A 17,078-nucleotide genomic window follows, 5' to 3' on the forward strand; every position below is an offset into this window, starting at 1 on the left:
GAGATCGCGCGCGCCAGCGGGCGAAAAACGGCGCGAAAACTGCTCCCGGGTTAGATACTGGACATTTCACACAGCACCCCATAGCGATTTCAACCCGGAAGGAGGGGTTGAAAAGTGGAAGAAGCTGCTCTTTGTTTGTGACGACTCAGGCACGCCTCACTACCGGGACAGCCGCGGGAGTGTGTGAAAAGGTGAGAGTATTCCGGTAGCAGCCAGTTACTGAATCGGGTCTGTCTGAAATGCCAGCAGAAACCCGTTACTGTTCAGTAACTAGCCAGCTGCTATACCGGAATACTTAGGCTGTGTGAAAAAGCTCATGGTATGTAATGAATGGAAGTGTGGAATGCTTATTATCCAAATCACAGGTAATCAGCAGCAGAGTACTCATGTCCCTGTGACATGCTGCCTTATGTGCAACCTTCTCCCTTTGGTCTATGAAGGTTTTCCCTCTTGATCCTACCACAGCTACCAACATTTTGGAAATTGAAAGTCAGTCATTCTATTTGGGAGTTCATTATCGATTAAAATCAGAGGGCTGGAGACTACAGATAATACATTTCCTTCTGTAAATTCCAGAACAAAGATCAAAAGACTCAAAGGGTCCACCAATAAAGATCAATATCACCTAGCATTGCCAGCCTCCAGGAGGGGCCTGGAAATCATCCATAATTACAACTGATCCCCAGTCTACAAAAAACATTTCCCTGGAGAAAATGGCACTTTGGAGGATGGGGTCCATGGTACAATACCCTGCTAAGGCCCCTCCTCTCCCCAAATCCTGCCCTCCTTCCCAGACTCCACTAACAAATCTCCAGGAATTTCCTTACCCATAGTTGACAACCCTAACATCCCCTGAACTAAAAATTTTTACTGACTACATAGTAACAGTAGGCTATATAAATACGCAGCTCAATAGGTCTATAAATATCAGAAAGAAATTGTGACTGTGTATTTTTATTGTTTTACAGTTCTGCCAAGAATGGCTTCTACAACTGTTTTCAGAGAGGTGTACAGCTTCTCTACAAGGACTGAAGGTTTACAGTATCTGCTTTCAACAAACTTTTTTTCTCCAGGCCAAAAGACACTTGCTACTCACATGACAGCACATGGGGGAGTGATGCTGAGAAAAGGAGACAAGTTGTGGCTAACATTGTTGCTTGTCTTGTAAGAATAATCTGACTAATGTCGGAATGATTCCATCAGTGTTGTCAGAAATAGCTCCAAGATGCCTCCAGGTATGTTGAAAGACTTAGCGGACGCTACAGCTAATACAAACTGGATGCCAATTGAGTGGAGATTTCTGGAAAGTTACAAAGCAGTAACACTGAAGACCTTGACTTATGCTGATGAGTTTAGGATAAAGTTCACTTTCTTAAATAGAGCAAGGCCCACTGTGACTACGTTTACCAAGTGTTGTACTCATATGGTGCCTAATAATGAGTTTATACAGAACCATACCCAGGATAATAAAAATTGATTAGTTCTTAACAATTCCAACAGGGCATTATCCCTTATTAATCATTATTTCACTTTGCATTGATTAACTATATCCTACTGTAAAATAATGAAGGATGTTCACATACTAATGATACCTCTCACCTCTGCCTGACAGTCACAGAGGCTGCACTTACAATTCATATGCACTTACGATTATACTTTGTGTAGCACCTAGCATTAATGTGTAGATGCTCAATAGATAAACAACATGGAAATTTGTGAACAAATGCATTGTTTTGAAACCAAGAATGCCTATTGCTTTTAAGCCCTGATGGAGAGACATCCGTAAGAGACACATGAGATAGTCTGCCATTCAGTTATAGCTCTCAACTATTTTTAGTGTGAGGACAGAGCTATTTCAACTGACACTGGACACAACCTTAACCTCCTGAAAGCTTATGAGCACAATCCAGAGAAGGATAGACTTGTCTATGTTTCTCCTTTCACCCCATGGGGCCAAAGTTGCTTTTCACAACAATGAACTTTTATGCATATAGAATGTGACCTATAATATGCTTATCTGTAAATCATCCTACTTAAAACAATTGACCTCATGCATGACTAAAAGTACTTAGGACAGAAGCCTGTATTTGTGTTTTAGGCAAGCAGAAATACAACTGCTACAGTTTTCATTTATTTAAACAAATAAATTTTATTTGGAACCCATGATCTAGGCCAGAAAGGAAATGTGCAAGCAGAATCAAATGATAGCAAATGCATATACACCAGAGTACTAATCGTTTAATCTTCTTGGGGATCCTGCAATAAGGAAGGGGAAATTATGTTTAGATGCAGGAATTCAATGGGTGTATGCAGCTGTGGCAAGACAGACATTGGCTTGATCTAATGTTTGTGCACTGGCACCATTTTCATTTATGAAAAAACAAGGAAAGTTTGTCCTGTTTGTGGCTCTCAGACACCTTCGCATAAAAATGCTCATGACTTGGCACCATGTGACTGAAAGTATTTTAAAGCACAACTTAGTCTCTAGTGTAGTCTCCTTTGTCCTGCTTCCTACACTATTTGCTTATATCCAGCTTAAGTAATGATTTTATGTACTTCCACTATGACATGCAGGAAGATATGGCCACCACAGCACAGCTGAACACCGGCACAATCTAATATTTTACTTTACCACAGCACAGCTGAACACCGGCACAATCTAATACTTTACTTTACCACAGCACAGCTGAACACCGGCACAATCTAATACTTTACATTTAGACAGGGCTTTTTTTTTTTGAGCAGGAATGCACAGGAACTCAGTTTCGGCTGGCTTGGCACCAGAGGGTGTGGCCTAATATGCAAATGAGTCCTGCTGGGCTTTTTCTACCAAAAAAAGCCCTGCATTTAGATAGCACTTTTGATCAGAGTTCTTTACATAAGCAGTAAGTTAGGACAATATTATATTCCAACTCCCATACTGCAGACCAAGGAAATGGAAGGAGTGACCTGAAGTAGACTTGGTCCATGGATGCCCAAGCTCACACATTTATGCAGCTTACACGTTTATGCACTATGCTACACCAGCTCTCTGAGTTCAGTTTGCCATTTGAACAAGACTGGGTGCTATGTCAGAAAGAATTGGTTTACACTGTTCTCCATGAGGTGAAGTGAAGGAGATTAGTAATTAGCTCAAAGCAGGAAATGCTTCTGGAAGATTCACTTGCTATATTGGCTTGAATCCCATGCTTATTTGCCAGCCCAGCTGCTCATAGGATTTGGCTGTTAAACTGCTAACTCTTCAGGTCAAGATCTCTTACGATAAATCCATGGATTTTTTTAATGGAGTTTGCTCACTGCTGTAATAGCTGTAAGAGGAATATTCTTTTGCTCCCCAAGGACGGAATAAAGAGTCAGACACAGAGTATTGGTATAAAATTGGGCCACTTTATTCAATATTCTAATAAACAGCAAGGGTACCCCACCAGCGGCCTGCTCCAAGGCCTGAACTGACTTAAGGTTTCCTGACATAAACGGAACTCGAGGACCCTGAAAAGGGATCCTAAACCCAACTTTAAAACCTTCTAACAAATACAAACTATCAACCCTTCGAGGGTACCTCGACAGCCACTGCTCAAGAGGTCCCACCCTTATTGGGCTGGGTCCCTTTCTTAGCAGAAAAGGCACCTCCACTCCACTTCGTATTTTTATGCCCACGGGCTCTAGGGCAGTTGTCAAATGAGTGGGAACCACCACACATGGGGCACTCATGCTTGAACTGGCACGCCTTCCTATTACATACCCCAAGGGATCCAAATTCCCAGCAGAGCATACGGGGTTGAACCGCCTGCCCCGCTGCACCGCGGGGAGACCCTGATGAACCAGCAGCAGCTGTGGATGACCTACTCACCAAGTGACCACTATCAGAGCGATCACCCAGATTAGGCCTTTTTCTCTGCGCGCCGAAACGGGCGCCCCCTGACTCTTCCCATCCAGGGAAGCAAACTCTGCTCATGCAGCCTAGCAGCTACGCTGCAGTTTGCAAGCATAAGATTCTCCCCTATAATTTTTGAAAAATGAAGGCAAAGTCTCTCAGACAAGAATCATCTGATTAACCATTGGTGTGTTTTGCATTACTTCAGATAAGAAACCACAGAAATTCTGCCTTCTGCTAGGAGCCATGTGGGACAATATCCTCACTAATAGCTATGAGCTGCTTTACTCTATTAAGCAAAGGCAACATCATCAGAGAACATACCACATGGGTTCCCATCAACTGTCCCTCTTTCACTTTAAACTGTATCCATTGACACAAAAGCTCACTTACAGATAACAAATCAATACTGTTAAGCATCCAGTTGCCCCACACAAGCATAACCACAGCTAGAACACAAGGGATCTCATGATATTCATCCACCATATTGTTGTTTATTGATAGCAAGGAGTAACACCCATCTACCTCAAGTCATCCTCCAAATGGGGCCTGGAGATCTCCCAGCATTACAACTGATCCTTAGACTACACAAATAATTTCCCCTGGAGAAAATGGTTGCTTTGGAGGGTGGACTGAATAGCATTATATGCTGCTGAGGTCCTTCTGCCTCCAAATCTCTAGGAATTTTCTGACCTGGATTTGGCAACCCACCACAAAAACCATGTGAGATATGCTAGGCTTAGAGTTATTAGCCTAAAGTCCCCACTCAAGCCATGTGGCTGACAAGGATCATGCAGCATTCCTTTCCATGCTTTTCTCATCCCCCGAGTGCCCTTGCAGAGCCTGTGAAGTCCTCCTGTCTGGCACCCAAGGTCACTGCATTTACTTAAATTTTCTTACACTCAGAACTGTAAAACCAACCACAGCACCCTTCCTCAGCTAATATTCTCAGCTTCATCACAACGACATAGCAGCACATTTGGCTAGCTACAGGTTATACTGAGAGAGAGAAAGAAGTGTCTATTAACAGAGAAAGAGTACAAGAAAAATTATTTGAGAGGTATACACTTGAGTTTAGAGGTGAAAGAAAACCTTATCTTTCTGTGAACCCCCACCTCTTGCAACAGCATCTGTGCCACAAAGGAGTCTCTGGGGAAATGATTTGCTACCAGTCCTTCCCTTGACATCTCAGAACAGCTTTATTCCAGTATTTAAATACCAAAGCAAACAGAATCATTACAATTTTTCCATGGATCCAGTGTAACTAGGCTTCCCAACCTCTCTGCCCTGGCGGGGGACCCCCGAATTTGCAGCCTCCTCCCCCGCTCTCAAAAAATCCTGAAGCGGGGGGGGGGGGGAGAGAACATACCTGTAGGCATCATGTTGTAGAACTTCTGATCCATTTGTAAAATGTATGCCCCTTTAAGGCTGCGCAGGAAACAGGAAGGGCTTCATTGGAAAGGGTCAGTAAGTTTCCATGGAGAACGGCCACTCCCTTTCTTTTGCTTTCGTTTTCACAGCAAGGAAAGTTCCGCAGGAAGAAGACCCAGTAAGTATTTGTGCTTGTGAGAGAGGGAGGGGGCAGGGGATTCCCTGGCTTGGAGGCCCTCCCCCCCTTTAGAAAGCGTGGGGGGGAGGGAAATGTCTACTGGGCACTCTGTTATTCCCTATGGAGAACGATTCCCATAGAGAATAATAGGGAATTGAACTGTGGGTATTGGGGGCTCTGGGGGGGCTATTTTTTGAGGTAGAGGCACCAGATTTTTAGTATAGCATCTAGTGCCTCTCCCCAAAATACCCCCCAAGTTTCAAAACGATTGGACCAGAGGGTCCAATTCTATGAGCCCCAAAGATGGTGCCCCTATCCTTAATTATTTCCTATGGAAGAAAGGCATTTAAAAAGGCGTGCTGTCCCTTTAAATGTGATGGCCAGAACTCTCTTGGAGTTCAATTATTGCTTGTCACATCCTTGTTCCTGGCTCCACCCCCAAAGACCCCAGATTTTTCTTTAATTGGATTTGGCAACCCTAAATTTAACTAACTTGACCCAACATTTTAGATTTGTTTCCTCACCAAAGCAGGACTCAAAACACACTCCATGGACTTGTTAAGTATCATTTGAATTGTTAAGTCCTTCAGTACAGTGCTAAAGCACCACTGCATATCTTGAGTGACTTCACTGCTTAGGCCCATAATTTACAAAACATGGCTTCAAGCACTTGTGTAAAAATCCCACTAACTACCCTTTAAATTTCCAGATTACATGACATTAATTATGTGGACTACATTTGTGAAAACGGAAGAACATATTTCATTGAGGACTTCTAAAATGATTTCACAGGAAGCTTCAGTAAATTTATTATACTTAGAGACTAAAATATAATACGCAGAAAATGATGAGGCTTTTTTATGATTTATGCAATTGCAAAAATTTAGATAAAGATTACTAAAGGTTAATGTGCTTTCTATGCATCTGAAACTGTTAAGATCTGTCCCAAATCAACTTCCTTAGCAATATTCTGACACCTAGTGGAAAATGTGCGTAATAAATGCCTCTACCAAAAGCTTCCACAGTCCCTCTCTCAGAATATTTACTTTACCATGTGTAAAGTACATGAACTGTTTTTTAACCAATAAGGCTGTAAAGAAATTACAAATTTTAATTGATAACGGCAGTAATCCTGAGAACCAGGGCTTTTTTCCCCTGAGGGAACATGGCTGAATGGAGTTCAGGAACCTCTCTGAGGAAACAAACTCCTCAAAAATGTTTAAAAGTTCATGAGGGGCACCCATGTGTTTCTCCATTTCCCTCTTGAGTTCCAGCAACTCTTTTTCCAGAAAAAAAAGCCCTGCTAAGAACACATTCTTGGGAGCAAGCCCCACTGAATAAAATGGGACTTCTGAGTAGACTATTCTTCTGAGGATTACTTTCTGCTACCGGAAATGTTTGGGTCTCCTCTTTTAGATGGGGAAATTAGCAAGAGGGAGACTTAGGTAGAGTTAGGGTTGCCAAGTTCAATTCCAGAAATATCTGGGGACTTTGGGGGTGGAGCCAGGAGACACTGGGGTGGAGCTAGGAGCAAGGGTGTGACAAGCACAATTGAACTCCAAAGGGAGTTCTGTCCATCACAATTAAAGGGACCTCACAACTTTTTAAATGCCTTCCTTCCCTCCACCCTCCCCTTCTCTGATTTCTTTCCCCCCAGGAAGCTGGGGACACATTTTACTGACCTCAGAAGAATGGAAGGCTGAGTCAAACTGGAACCGGCTACCTGAACCAGCTTCCGCTGGGATCGAACTCAGGTTGTGAGCAGAGGGCACCAGCTGTAGTACTGCAGCTTTACTGTGTGGTCCCCTTTAAATGTGTGCTCTTGTGCTTGCCACACCCTTGTTCCTGTATCCACCCCCGAAGTCTCCTGGCTCCACCCTCAAAGTTCTCAGATATTTCTTGAGTGGGACCTGGTGTGGGAGGGGGAAGCCAGGCTCCTACTGCCCCCGCGATACAACTTCGCGTCCCAGCAGAACTGGCCAAACTCCTGCCGTCCAGCAGCCGCCGCTCATGCGATCGCCCCGAGCTGCCCTGAGCCGCTCTTCACAGCCCCGACATGCAGCCGCACTGTAGAGGCCCGCACCGTGATGCTTGCCGCCTACGGACGCTGAAACCGACGACGTGGCTCTCCCTGCCGAGAACCATGAGAGAACTGCCCTGCACGGGCGGAAGCCAGGGCTTTATAGCCCCGTCTCCATGCCCCCTCCTACAACTCCCGGATGGCCGGGAAGCCGGCGTCAGCCTCCCTCCTTCCGGGAGGTCAAAAGCACGGCCTCTGGCCTATGACTGGCGTTGCCAGTGCGGCTGGGAAGGGAGGGAGTGGATGCGCCTGTCAAGTGCATGCGGTGGGGGGGGGGAGGGAGGCTCTTCTCCGCTTCACCATAGCTGCTCCTCCGAGATGGGCTCAGCCTGAGCCCATCTCGGAGGAGCAGCTATGGTGAAGCGGAGAAGAGGCGACAGCCTTCCCCCCCCCCTCGCATTTTTTTGGGGAGCGGGGGAAGAGGCTGGAAATTCTGGGGTCCCCCGCCAGGGCGGGAGGGTTGGGAAGCCTAGGTAGAATGAATTAGGAGGGTGGATCTTATTCACCAAGGATACAGAGGTCCAGTTTCATAAAGAAAGACTCCAGATTGAATATATTTTATGTTTACTAGAAAAATATGTAAAAGGTACAATCACACACACAAACAATAAAATACACACTCAAGGGCTAGGAAAGAAAGCGGTGATCGATAGGGATTTGTAGGGATTATTGAAGCAGGTAATATTACCTGTTCCTGAAGTGCAGATGTTTGTATAGCAAGGAAAATGGAGAGTGTGCATGACCAGCGTGACACACCCGATAGACCCAATTACAGAGAGTAACGTGGGGTACAAACTGTATATGGCACCTTACAGAATGGACAATGTAGTGTGATTTGAACCTAGTTTATATGTGGTTTTGAGGGAAGACCCTCTGGTAGCTATGGAGACCTTAATGGTTGTTGATGAGCTTATCCTGAGCACATGAATGGATTCCCAGGTTTAGGCAACTGGTATAGCTGACTTAGTACTGTTTGTCAGAATAGGATATGATGGGTCAGGATGGGTGTCAATGGTTCAAGCAATTTAGCAGAGATACCCTGAAGAGGGGTAAGCACAGAAGACAAAGGATTTGCCCAGGTGGCAGACTTTACCATAGAAGTAAACAAAAGATAGGTTGAGTTGCAGTAAGGAAGCAGGGAGATGGCCGTGAATTACAACAAAGACAATGCTTACCTGTTGGACCCATAATAATCTCATCAGTCAGTTGGGAGGGGGAGAGTAGCCAGACCAGGAAGTAATCAGAGCCAGGCCTCCGTATGTTTGTGCAGAGACACTTATTCTCCCTTGGCCTGTTTTCTGACAAGAATGCATTTTGTTTCCAGAGCTGGGCACCCCATTATTCAGGTGAGATACCCCCTTAAAGGCAGGCAACGTCCCCTGGCCGCATTTCTGAATGTGCATAAAATTACATATAGATAAAATGAACAGTTCTGAAGAAAAAATACACACTTCCTGAATTACAGTGCATAGGAGTTAATCTTGTGGTTGAGGCTTACTCTGAAATGTGCTGTCCTGTACATTCATAGCCTGCTCATAAGCACCCAGCAAGATCACTTACTTTGGCTGTAGCGCTAAGAGCTTAGAGCCACTGATAATGAATGTTGATGGATGACAGCAATAGAAGTTGCCAGTCCAGACGAGGAGAAAAGGAAGGAAAAGACATTTCCTAAAATGGTGATCAGGGCCACACATCATTCATTTAATTGGCTTTATTAACTAATTAATTGTTCTAGTGGCAAGTTAAACATGAGTGGCATGTCTAAACAATGGTATACCAGATTGGAAGGACTCCGGAAAAGAGATCTTTTATGATCTATATAAAGCAGTGATGTCTGAGCATCCAAAGTCTCCAGCGAGAAGTCCTCACCTGGGCATATGGCTTGAACTCTCAGCAAGTTAATTATGAAGGTTATTACAACTCAATTTTGTATGGTCTTCATACTGTGCCTGCTCCATAGTAACTGTTTAAATATATGCCTTGTTATGAGTTTCTACACCTTGCATTTTGCAACAGCATCTGTGCCACAAAGAGGTCTTTAGGTGAAGTCTTTACTACCAGTCCTTCCCTTTACCTCTCAGAATAGCTTTATTCCAATATTTCAATATGGAGCTAAAGAGGGTAATTACAATTTTTCAAACTAACTTACTGGGACCAATCATTTTCGCCTTCTCACCATTTGAACGTTAATTATGAAGGCAACTTCAAAGGCTCAATTTCATACATTATTCATATAATGACTATACTCCAGAGCAGCTCAAAAAGCATTCTTTAGTGAAGGATTACATTTAGAACCATAAACATAAATCAGTGTTCACTAGAGTTGCCAGCACACTGCTGGCATATGCACTGTGGTGGGGCCTTGCTGGTGATATAGCGACATCACTTCTGGGGTGACCAGAACTGACATCATCACTTCACTGGGAGCACTTCACTCTAGTATTCAGTAAAAACTCTACAGTTTAAGTATGGACATCTGGGTGAATGCTAGAGTGCCCCCGGCACTGCAATGACATCAATGGAAGTTATCTAATTGCAGCACAGTCACAACTTCCCTCATTTTTCTTCTACTGCCCAGCTGAACAGTCGCAGGATGAGTCAGCAGGGGGTAGGAGGACTCCTGCTTCAAGGGGAGATCTGAAAGCCTGTTGATAAACATTTTGAAAGTGTGACATCAAACAAAGCCTCAAAATATGGATATTCTACAGCAGCGAAACCTTGCCCAGGAATGGAGCTTGCTACATCCACAGCTGCCTTCTAAGAAAAAGAAAATATAAAGCTGCAACTAAAGGATCAAGAAAGCTTCCCCAACTAAAAAGGGTCTAGGCAAAAAGGTGTGAAAAAACCTCAGCTTGAGACCCTGGAGAGCCGCTACCAGTCTGAGCAGAATACTGACTTTGATGGACCGAGGGTCTGACTCAGTATAAGGCAGCTTCATATGTTCATATATACCTTTACTGCCTCCTGTTAAGTAGCATCTGCTTTCTGGATATCTAATTAGGCTACTTGTTCTCCATTGGAATAGCAAGACTTTAGTATATTGGTGATTAGTGGCAATTAAAACAATTATTTGGTAGCCAGTCCTATGGAAGACACAATGGAAGTTGCATACCTCATAGAGCCATGTTCACGTATTAGAAAATAAACATTGCAGGATCACAATCCTTTGTTGGGCAAAAGATGCAGAATACGAGCTGTGCTTGCTGCCTTTTCTAATTATTGTATTAGTTATTGTCTTTAGTTATTGAATGCTTTTTTGTTTTCCAAAGTTCCAACTCTGTCAATTAGGTTTTAATCTAATAACCAATTTCAGATTAAACACCTTTTGAATTTTAGTACAGAATAGCTTCACTTGTGCTCAATATTCTCTTTCTTTTTTAATATATGATTTACTAGGAATAAGGCCTGTTGTGAGAATAAATACAATGGAATCTAGAAAGAGGCTCTGGGCGAGTGCCCCAGCCTTGGGCACTCAGGGTCAATTTCCTTTGGCATCATAGTGTGATGACAGATGCTGAAGCACAGCATAACATTTGTCTGCAGCGTGTTGTTGCCGCCTTTTCCTGTTCGGCCTTGCAGTGTTTAGCATCAGCATGCACTTGTGGTGCGATCTGTTGGGGTACCTGCCATGGTTGTGTTTTGGTATACCACAGAGTATGTGCCTCAAGGCAGCCATTTTCTGGAGAGGATTTGATCTGACTTCAGCTTTCCATCTCCTCCCCCCTCCCTGCAGCCTCTGCCTAGGAAAAGTAGTCTTTTTCCACAGTGTGGGACCAAAGCGCAAGGGAAGCAACCTCAGCAGGGTATAATAACACAGAATTCACCCTGCAAAGCATCCATTTTCACCAGGGGAAGTGATCTCTGCCATCTGGAGAGCAGTTGTAATTCTGAGTGATCTCCAGCCCTCGCCTACAGATTGGCAACTATGATTTCCCAGGAGGAAATGGCTGGTTTGGAGGGTGGAGTCTATGGCACTGTACCTGTCTGAGTCTCCCCCCCCCCCACAAACTCCACCTTCTCCAGACTCCACCTCTCAAATCTCCAGGAATTTCTCAACCTGAAGGTGACAGTGTTATCTTCTTCTCAGACAACTAGCAACCTATCTTTATCTGCCCCTCTAACTTCAGCTTTCCATCTCCCCCCTTCCTGCAGCCTCTACCTAGGAAAAGGACAGTCTTTCTCCACAGTGGGGACCCATGCAGCTTACATCATTCTCATCTCTCCCTTTTGATCTGCACAGCTGCCCTGTGAGGTAGGTTAGGCTGAAAGTCCATGACTGGTCAAAAATCACCCAGTTAGCTTCCACAGCAACAGCCTGGGTCTGGCAGACCCTGCCCTGAAGTGCTAACTGCTATACTACACTAGCTGCCATTGGGGGGCGGCTGCTAAATAGCAGCAAGCAGCCAGGCCTAGTTAAGGCTAGCCAACCTCCAAGTGCAGCCTGAAGATCTCCTGGTATCACAACTGAACTCCAGACAACAGATCTCTCTCCCCCTGGAGAAAACAACTGCTTTGGAGGGTGGACTCTATTGCATTATATTCAGCTGAGACCTCTCCCTTCTCCAAACTCTGGCTTTCTTAGACACCACCACAAAATCTCCAGGAATTTCCCAACCTGGAGCTGGCAACTCTAGTCAGAACTGGCCCAATGAGTTATCCCTCAAAGGCCAAAGTAGGCCTGGAAAGGACCTCCTCCCCCTACCTTTTATTGTCAGAACCAAGTTTGGAATACTATGGTTGCCTAGCAACAGCCACTAAGGGAAAATGGGTGGGATGGGCCAACAGGACACAAAGGCAGCTTCCCCAGTTGTCCAGTCTTCATCTGTCCTGGGGCTGGAGGGTGGGAGTTGCTCTCTGTGAAGACTAAGTGACATGTGCCTCAGCCAATGGGATAGATGAGTTGTCACCAAGATGGCTTGCCTTTTGTATGTATGGGATTATATATCCTCAAAAACAAAGTATAGTATATAAATTTATTTCACAGTTAAAAAGAAAAAGGAATAACCTGCCTTGAAATTCATCGCTTCAAAGTGTAAATGAGTCCATTTCCCCACAAACTTGTCAGCATAAACTTTAAGATATCTTAATTGTCTACAAAAGGATGTTATTCCCCTCACCCCTTAAGCCACATACCACAATTCTCTTTCTTTACTTCCTTCCAACCATGCAAAAGAGCTTACCAGTGAAGCAGCAGAAGCATCTATTTCTTGCCACATGCCAGCAAAAAACAGCCACCTCACCTGGGTTTGCAACATGGAAACATGGTAAAAATAGGTATGGCATCCTGTCTCACACCTGAACATGTGTGTTGAGAGGTAAACAACAATGTCTATGCAAAGCTGCTTTTGTCTTTTGGCAATATCTAGGGACATGAAAGTAGCTGTCTTTGCTTGGTCAGCATAATAGCACTTGCGTTAACAGAATTTATTTTAGTATTTTTATCCCATCCTTCTCCAAGACTAGACTCAAGGAGCATTATAGTATTAATTATGTAACAATATCAAAAGAACGGCACTTATGTTACCAAGGTGGATGGATTTTTTTGCTGATATCCCCCAATTCAATGCAGATCCTCCTGGAATTACTTCTATTATTTTGGAGGGGTTTTAACATCTCAATTAAAAAAAAAATTCACAGATTTTTTTGCAAACCTGGGATTTTTCTCAAGCTCACAAAAAGATCTGTATTGTCTGTTCAGGTTTGGCCACATTGAGAATTAGATGTATTGATCTGAAAGGGATGCTGGAGGACTGAAGAACTTCCCTGTATGGCTATGCATCTATCCACATCTCATTTACACTGGCCCTCAGCCTCTACATGAGCAGTGCCAAAAATCCTGAGATACGTAGTCTAGAAGAGCACTGTACTAACATCATCACTTTGCACACACAGTGGCATTGTATGCAGTAAATGATACTGAGCACCTATAAAGTACACAAGTAAGTTTTTCTTCCACTAGCAGTGTCTAAAACAGTCTTTGATAGTGTACTTCTCAAGACAAGTACAGAAAACAGCATGCCATTTCACAAATCCTCTGAACATTTACTTGTGAGAAACAATCATAGTATTCTATAGAACCTGCTTCCAAGTAAACATGCACAAACTGAAGCAGCCTCATACTATAACCTGTCAAAAAATCTGAGGCTTTTACCAGGACTTTCTATAAACACAGACTACTTTTACATATGTTGGATAAAGCACTTTCAATACACTTGAGCAAATGTTTGCAACTGAACTTCCCTGTTTTACTCAGGAAAATCCGATTGCAAACAATTGCTAAAGCACATTGACAGTGCATTTCCAATGTGTGTTAAAGCAGCCACGGTTACATCAGACAAAAAGAACTAAATTGGTATCAGAAGAGGAGATTGGATTTATATCCTGCCCTTCACTACCCGAAGGAGTCTCAGAGTAGTTTACAATCTGCTTCCCCTCTCCCTCCCCACAACAGACACCCTGTGAAATAGGTGGGGCTGAGAGAATTACTCTTGAGAGAACAGCTCTGATAGAACTGTGGCTGGTCTCTCCAGCAGTTGCATGTGAAAAAGTGGGGAATCAAACTTGGTTCTCCTAGATAAGAGTCCCTGCACTTAACCACTACACCAAATTGGCTCTTGGGAGAACAAGTCTTTAAAAAAACAAAACAAAACCTCTTTATTTCTGTTACGGGACATGTATGTTCTGCAGAATATAACGTATAAAGGCTAAAGGTAGAGTATAAAGGCTAATTTACACTTGGCTAAAGTACACTTCACACCTAGAGAGGAACAACCCCCACTGAGCAAAGTGCAACTAATTTCTGAGTAAATGTCAAGAGGATCAAACAAAAATGTAATTTGACATCAAAGTGAGCAGCCGTGTTGGTCTGAAGTAGTAGAACAAAATAAGAGTCAAGGTGCACCTTTAAGACCAACTTAAGTTTTATTCAGAATGTAAGCTTTCATGTGTTCTAAGCTTACGTTGGAAATAAAACTAAGTTGGTCTTAAAGGTGCACCTTGACTCCTATTTTGTTCTACTAATTTGACATCAGTTTTATTAAACTCCTTACCACTGAGCGCATTAAAGCGCTGAGACACATATACAGACGTATAAAAATAAATTCAGAACTTTTCAAAATGAAGCGCTATTTGTTGTGCTGAAGTTATGTTTCATTCTTAGGACATTCCCCCCCCCCCCCTTTAAAGAAATAAATGCACTCCATATCAATAAAGGGAGCGACCTCGTACAACCTTACTTTCTAGCGAAAGCAAAGAAAGACTACAGGGATTTGATATTTACAACTAGGAAGAAGAGTACACAGTTTTGCATACCTGATGAAACAATTAAGTAGGAAAGGCAGGGGCAGATGAGGCGGAGGAAATACATGTTCTTAGAACCCGCAGACTAAAGGACAGAGCGACTGCAAAGCAGGTTCACGTCTACTCAATGTGTTCCTATGACAACTCCCAAAAGACAAAGAACAGGAAAACGTCATAGCTGTCATTACCTCCTCCCCTCCTTGCCATACCACCAGGAAGTTTCCTTTCTGTCCCATCAGCCCCATTATAGAGATTCAATGAGGTATTTTGGGTAAACACGGAAGTACGTGCTTCCTCAATTTGGATTACCTGACGGGTAATGTAGTTTTTTTCTACATTGTGTACTGGGACCTTCCCGCAGCGAGACTACATTTCCCAGTATGCCATGCGACATACCGGTAGTTTCCGAGATGCCCATGCGAAACGAAGGTACAGTCATCATTCCGTCAATAACCTAGGAAGCCGGTTAGTGCTGCAAGAAGTAGCGTCTTACAATTCGTGGTAGAGGACCAAATCGAATCCCACTAAGATGGCCGGGGAAATGACGGTCCTTGGTAAGTTGAATGGTTCTCTGTGCCAGATTTGTCTCTGTGTATTGGTCCAGCTTTTGTCCAGCACATTAAGAGCTCTTTCTACTCGCCTTTCTACTTTTCGGGGGGAAACGCCAGCAACGCAGCCTCAGCATAGGGGGTTGGCTTCGCCTCTTGTCAGGCAGAGATAAAGTCGGGTGTATCCGAGGGTCTGTAGAGTGCATCCAAGTTTTTAACACAAGGGGACTAGGCACATTCGAGGTGGTCTAACAACTTGGTTTCCAGATTGTCCAGTGGTAGTCAGGGTCCACAGGAAGGGAGCCGGTGTAGTAGGGCAAAGCACTTGGGTTCAAACTCTCTTTTAGTTATGAAGCTCATTTGGTGATCTTGGGCTAACATGAACTACCTTATTGTAATGATAAAATAGTAATGTGGGAGATCAAGTGGGACATCTTGAGCTTTGTGCAGGAAGGATAAGATTAAAGTATGGCCTTTATGAACGCTTTTCTTCTGTCTACCTGGCGTGAGCTATTTAGATTCTTCATCTGCCCTTTTCTCTTTCCCTGATTATTAAATAATACTTTATTGTCCTTAGAAGGACTTGATGGATGGTATTTTAATGGATGCTTTTTTTAATGTACATAAATATTTCAGACTGAAGGTATTCCGTGGAAAGCTGTGTTTAAATTAATTTATTTGGGCATACTTCCAAGAGGGTAGTGCATAGAATCATAGAGTTGGAAGAGGCCGTACATGCCATCTAGTCCAACCCCCTGCTTAATGCAGGATCAGCCTTCGACATCCCTGACAAGTATTCATCCAAGCCACTGCTTAAAGATTGCCAGTGCAGGAGATCTCACCAGTTCCCTTGGTAGCTGATTCCACTGTTGAACAGCTCTTGCTGTAAGGAAGTAATTTAAACCCGTTGTTATGAGTTCTCTCCTCTGCTGCCAACAGGAACAGCTCCCTGCCCTCCTCTAAGTGACAGCCCTTCAGATATTTATAGAGAACAATCATGTCCCCCCTCAACTTTCTCTTCTCCAGACTGAACATTCCCAAGTCCCTCAGCCTTTCCTTACAGGGCTTGGTCTCTGGGCCCCTGATCATCCTTGTTGCTCTCTTCTGCTCCATTCTGTCCATATCCTTCTTGAAGTGAGGCCTCCAGAACTGCACACAATACTCCAGATGTGCTCTGACCAATGCAGTGTACAGAGGAACTATGACAACTTGCGATCTGGAAGTTATGCCTCTGTTCATACATCCCAAGATGGCATTTGCCTTTTTTGTCACTGCATCACACTGGCTGCTCATATTTAACTTATGGTCCACTCGTGCCCCAAGATCTTGATGAGACACATTGTGACCCAGAAGTGTATCCTCCATCAAGTATGTGTTTCTCATGTTTGTTACCTAGATGTAGAACTTGGCACTTATTCTTGTTAAATAGCATCTTGTTCACTTCCGCCCACTTTTCCAGCATGTTCATATCTCATTGAATTCTGGTGTATTTGCTGCTCTTCCCAATTTGGTATCATCTGCAAATTTAATAAGTAGCCCCTCCACACCCTCATCCAAATTATTGATAAAAAATATTGAAAAGTACCGGGTACAGTGAGCCCTGTAGAACCCCACTGGACACGTGCCTCCATTCAGGCATAATGCAACTACTCTTTGTGCAGTTCTCCAGCCAGTTCCCTATCCACCTCACTATCCTAGAGTCCAGTCCACAGTCCTCTAGCTTACTCA

At 43.7% G+C, this 17,078-nt stretch overlaps 1 protein-coding gene across 1 annotated transcript in view; it reads left to right on the forward strand.

Annotated features, from left to right (window-relative positions):
* Positions 1 to 15,178: 15,178 nt before the first annotated feature.
* The window catches only part of HSPA13 (heat shock protein family A (Hsp70) member 13), a 28,943-nt gene continuing 27,043 nt past the window's right edge, over positions 15,179 to 17,078 (forward strand). Inside the window, exon 1 of the mRNA XM_060234407.1 lies at positions 15,179 to 15,356. Coding sequence (XP_060090390.1) covers positions 15,332 to 15,356 — 25 coding nt within the window. The 5' untranslated portion in view covers positions 15,179 to 15,331. The remainder of the gene's footprint in view (positions 15,357 to 17,078) is intronic.

The sequence above is a fragment of the Heteronotia binoei genome, chromosome 3, assembly GCF_032191835.1.
Source record: "Heteronotia binoei isolate CCM8104 ecotype False Entrance Well chromosome 3, APGP_CSIRO_Hbin_v1, whole genome shotgun sequence".
NCBI classification, from domain to species: domain Eukaryota; kingdom Metazoa; phylum Chordata; class Lepidosauria; order Squamata; family Gekkonidae; genus Heteronotia; species Heteronotia binoei.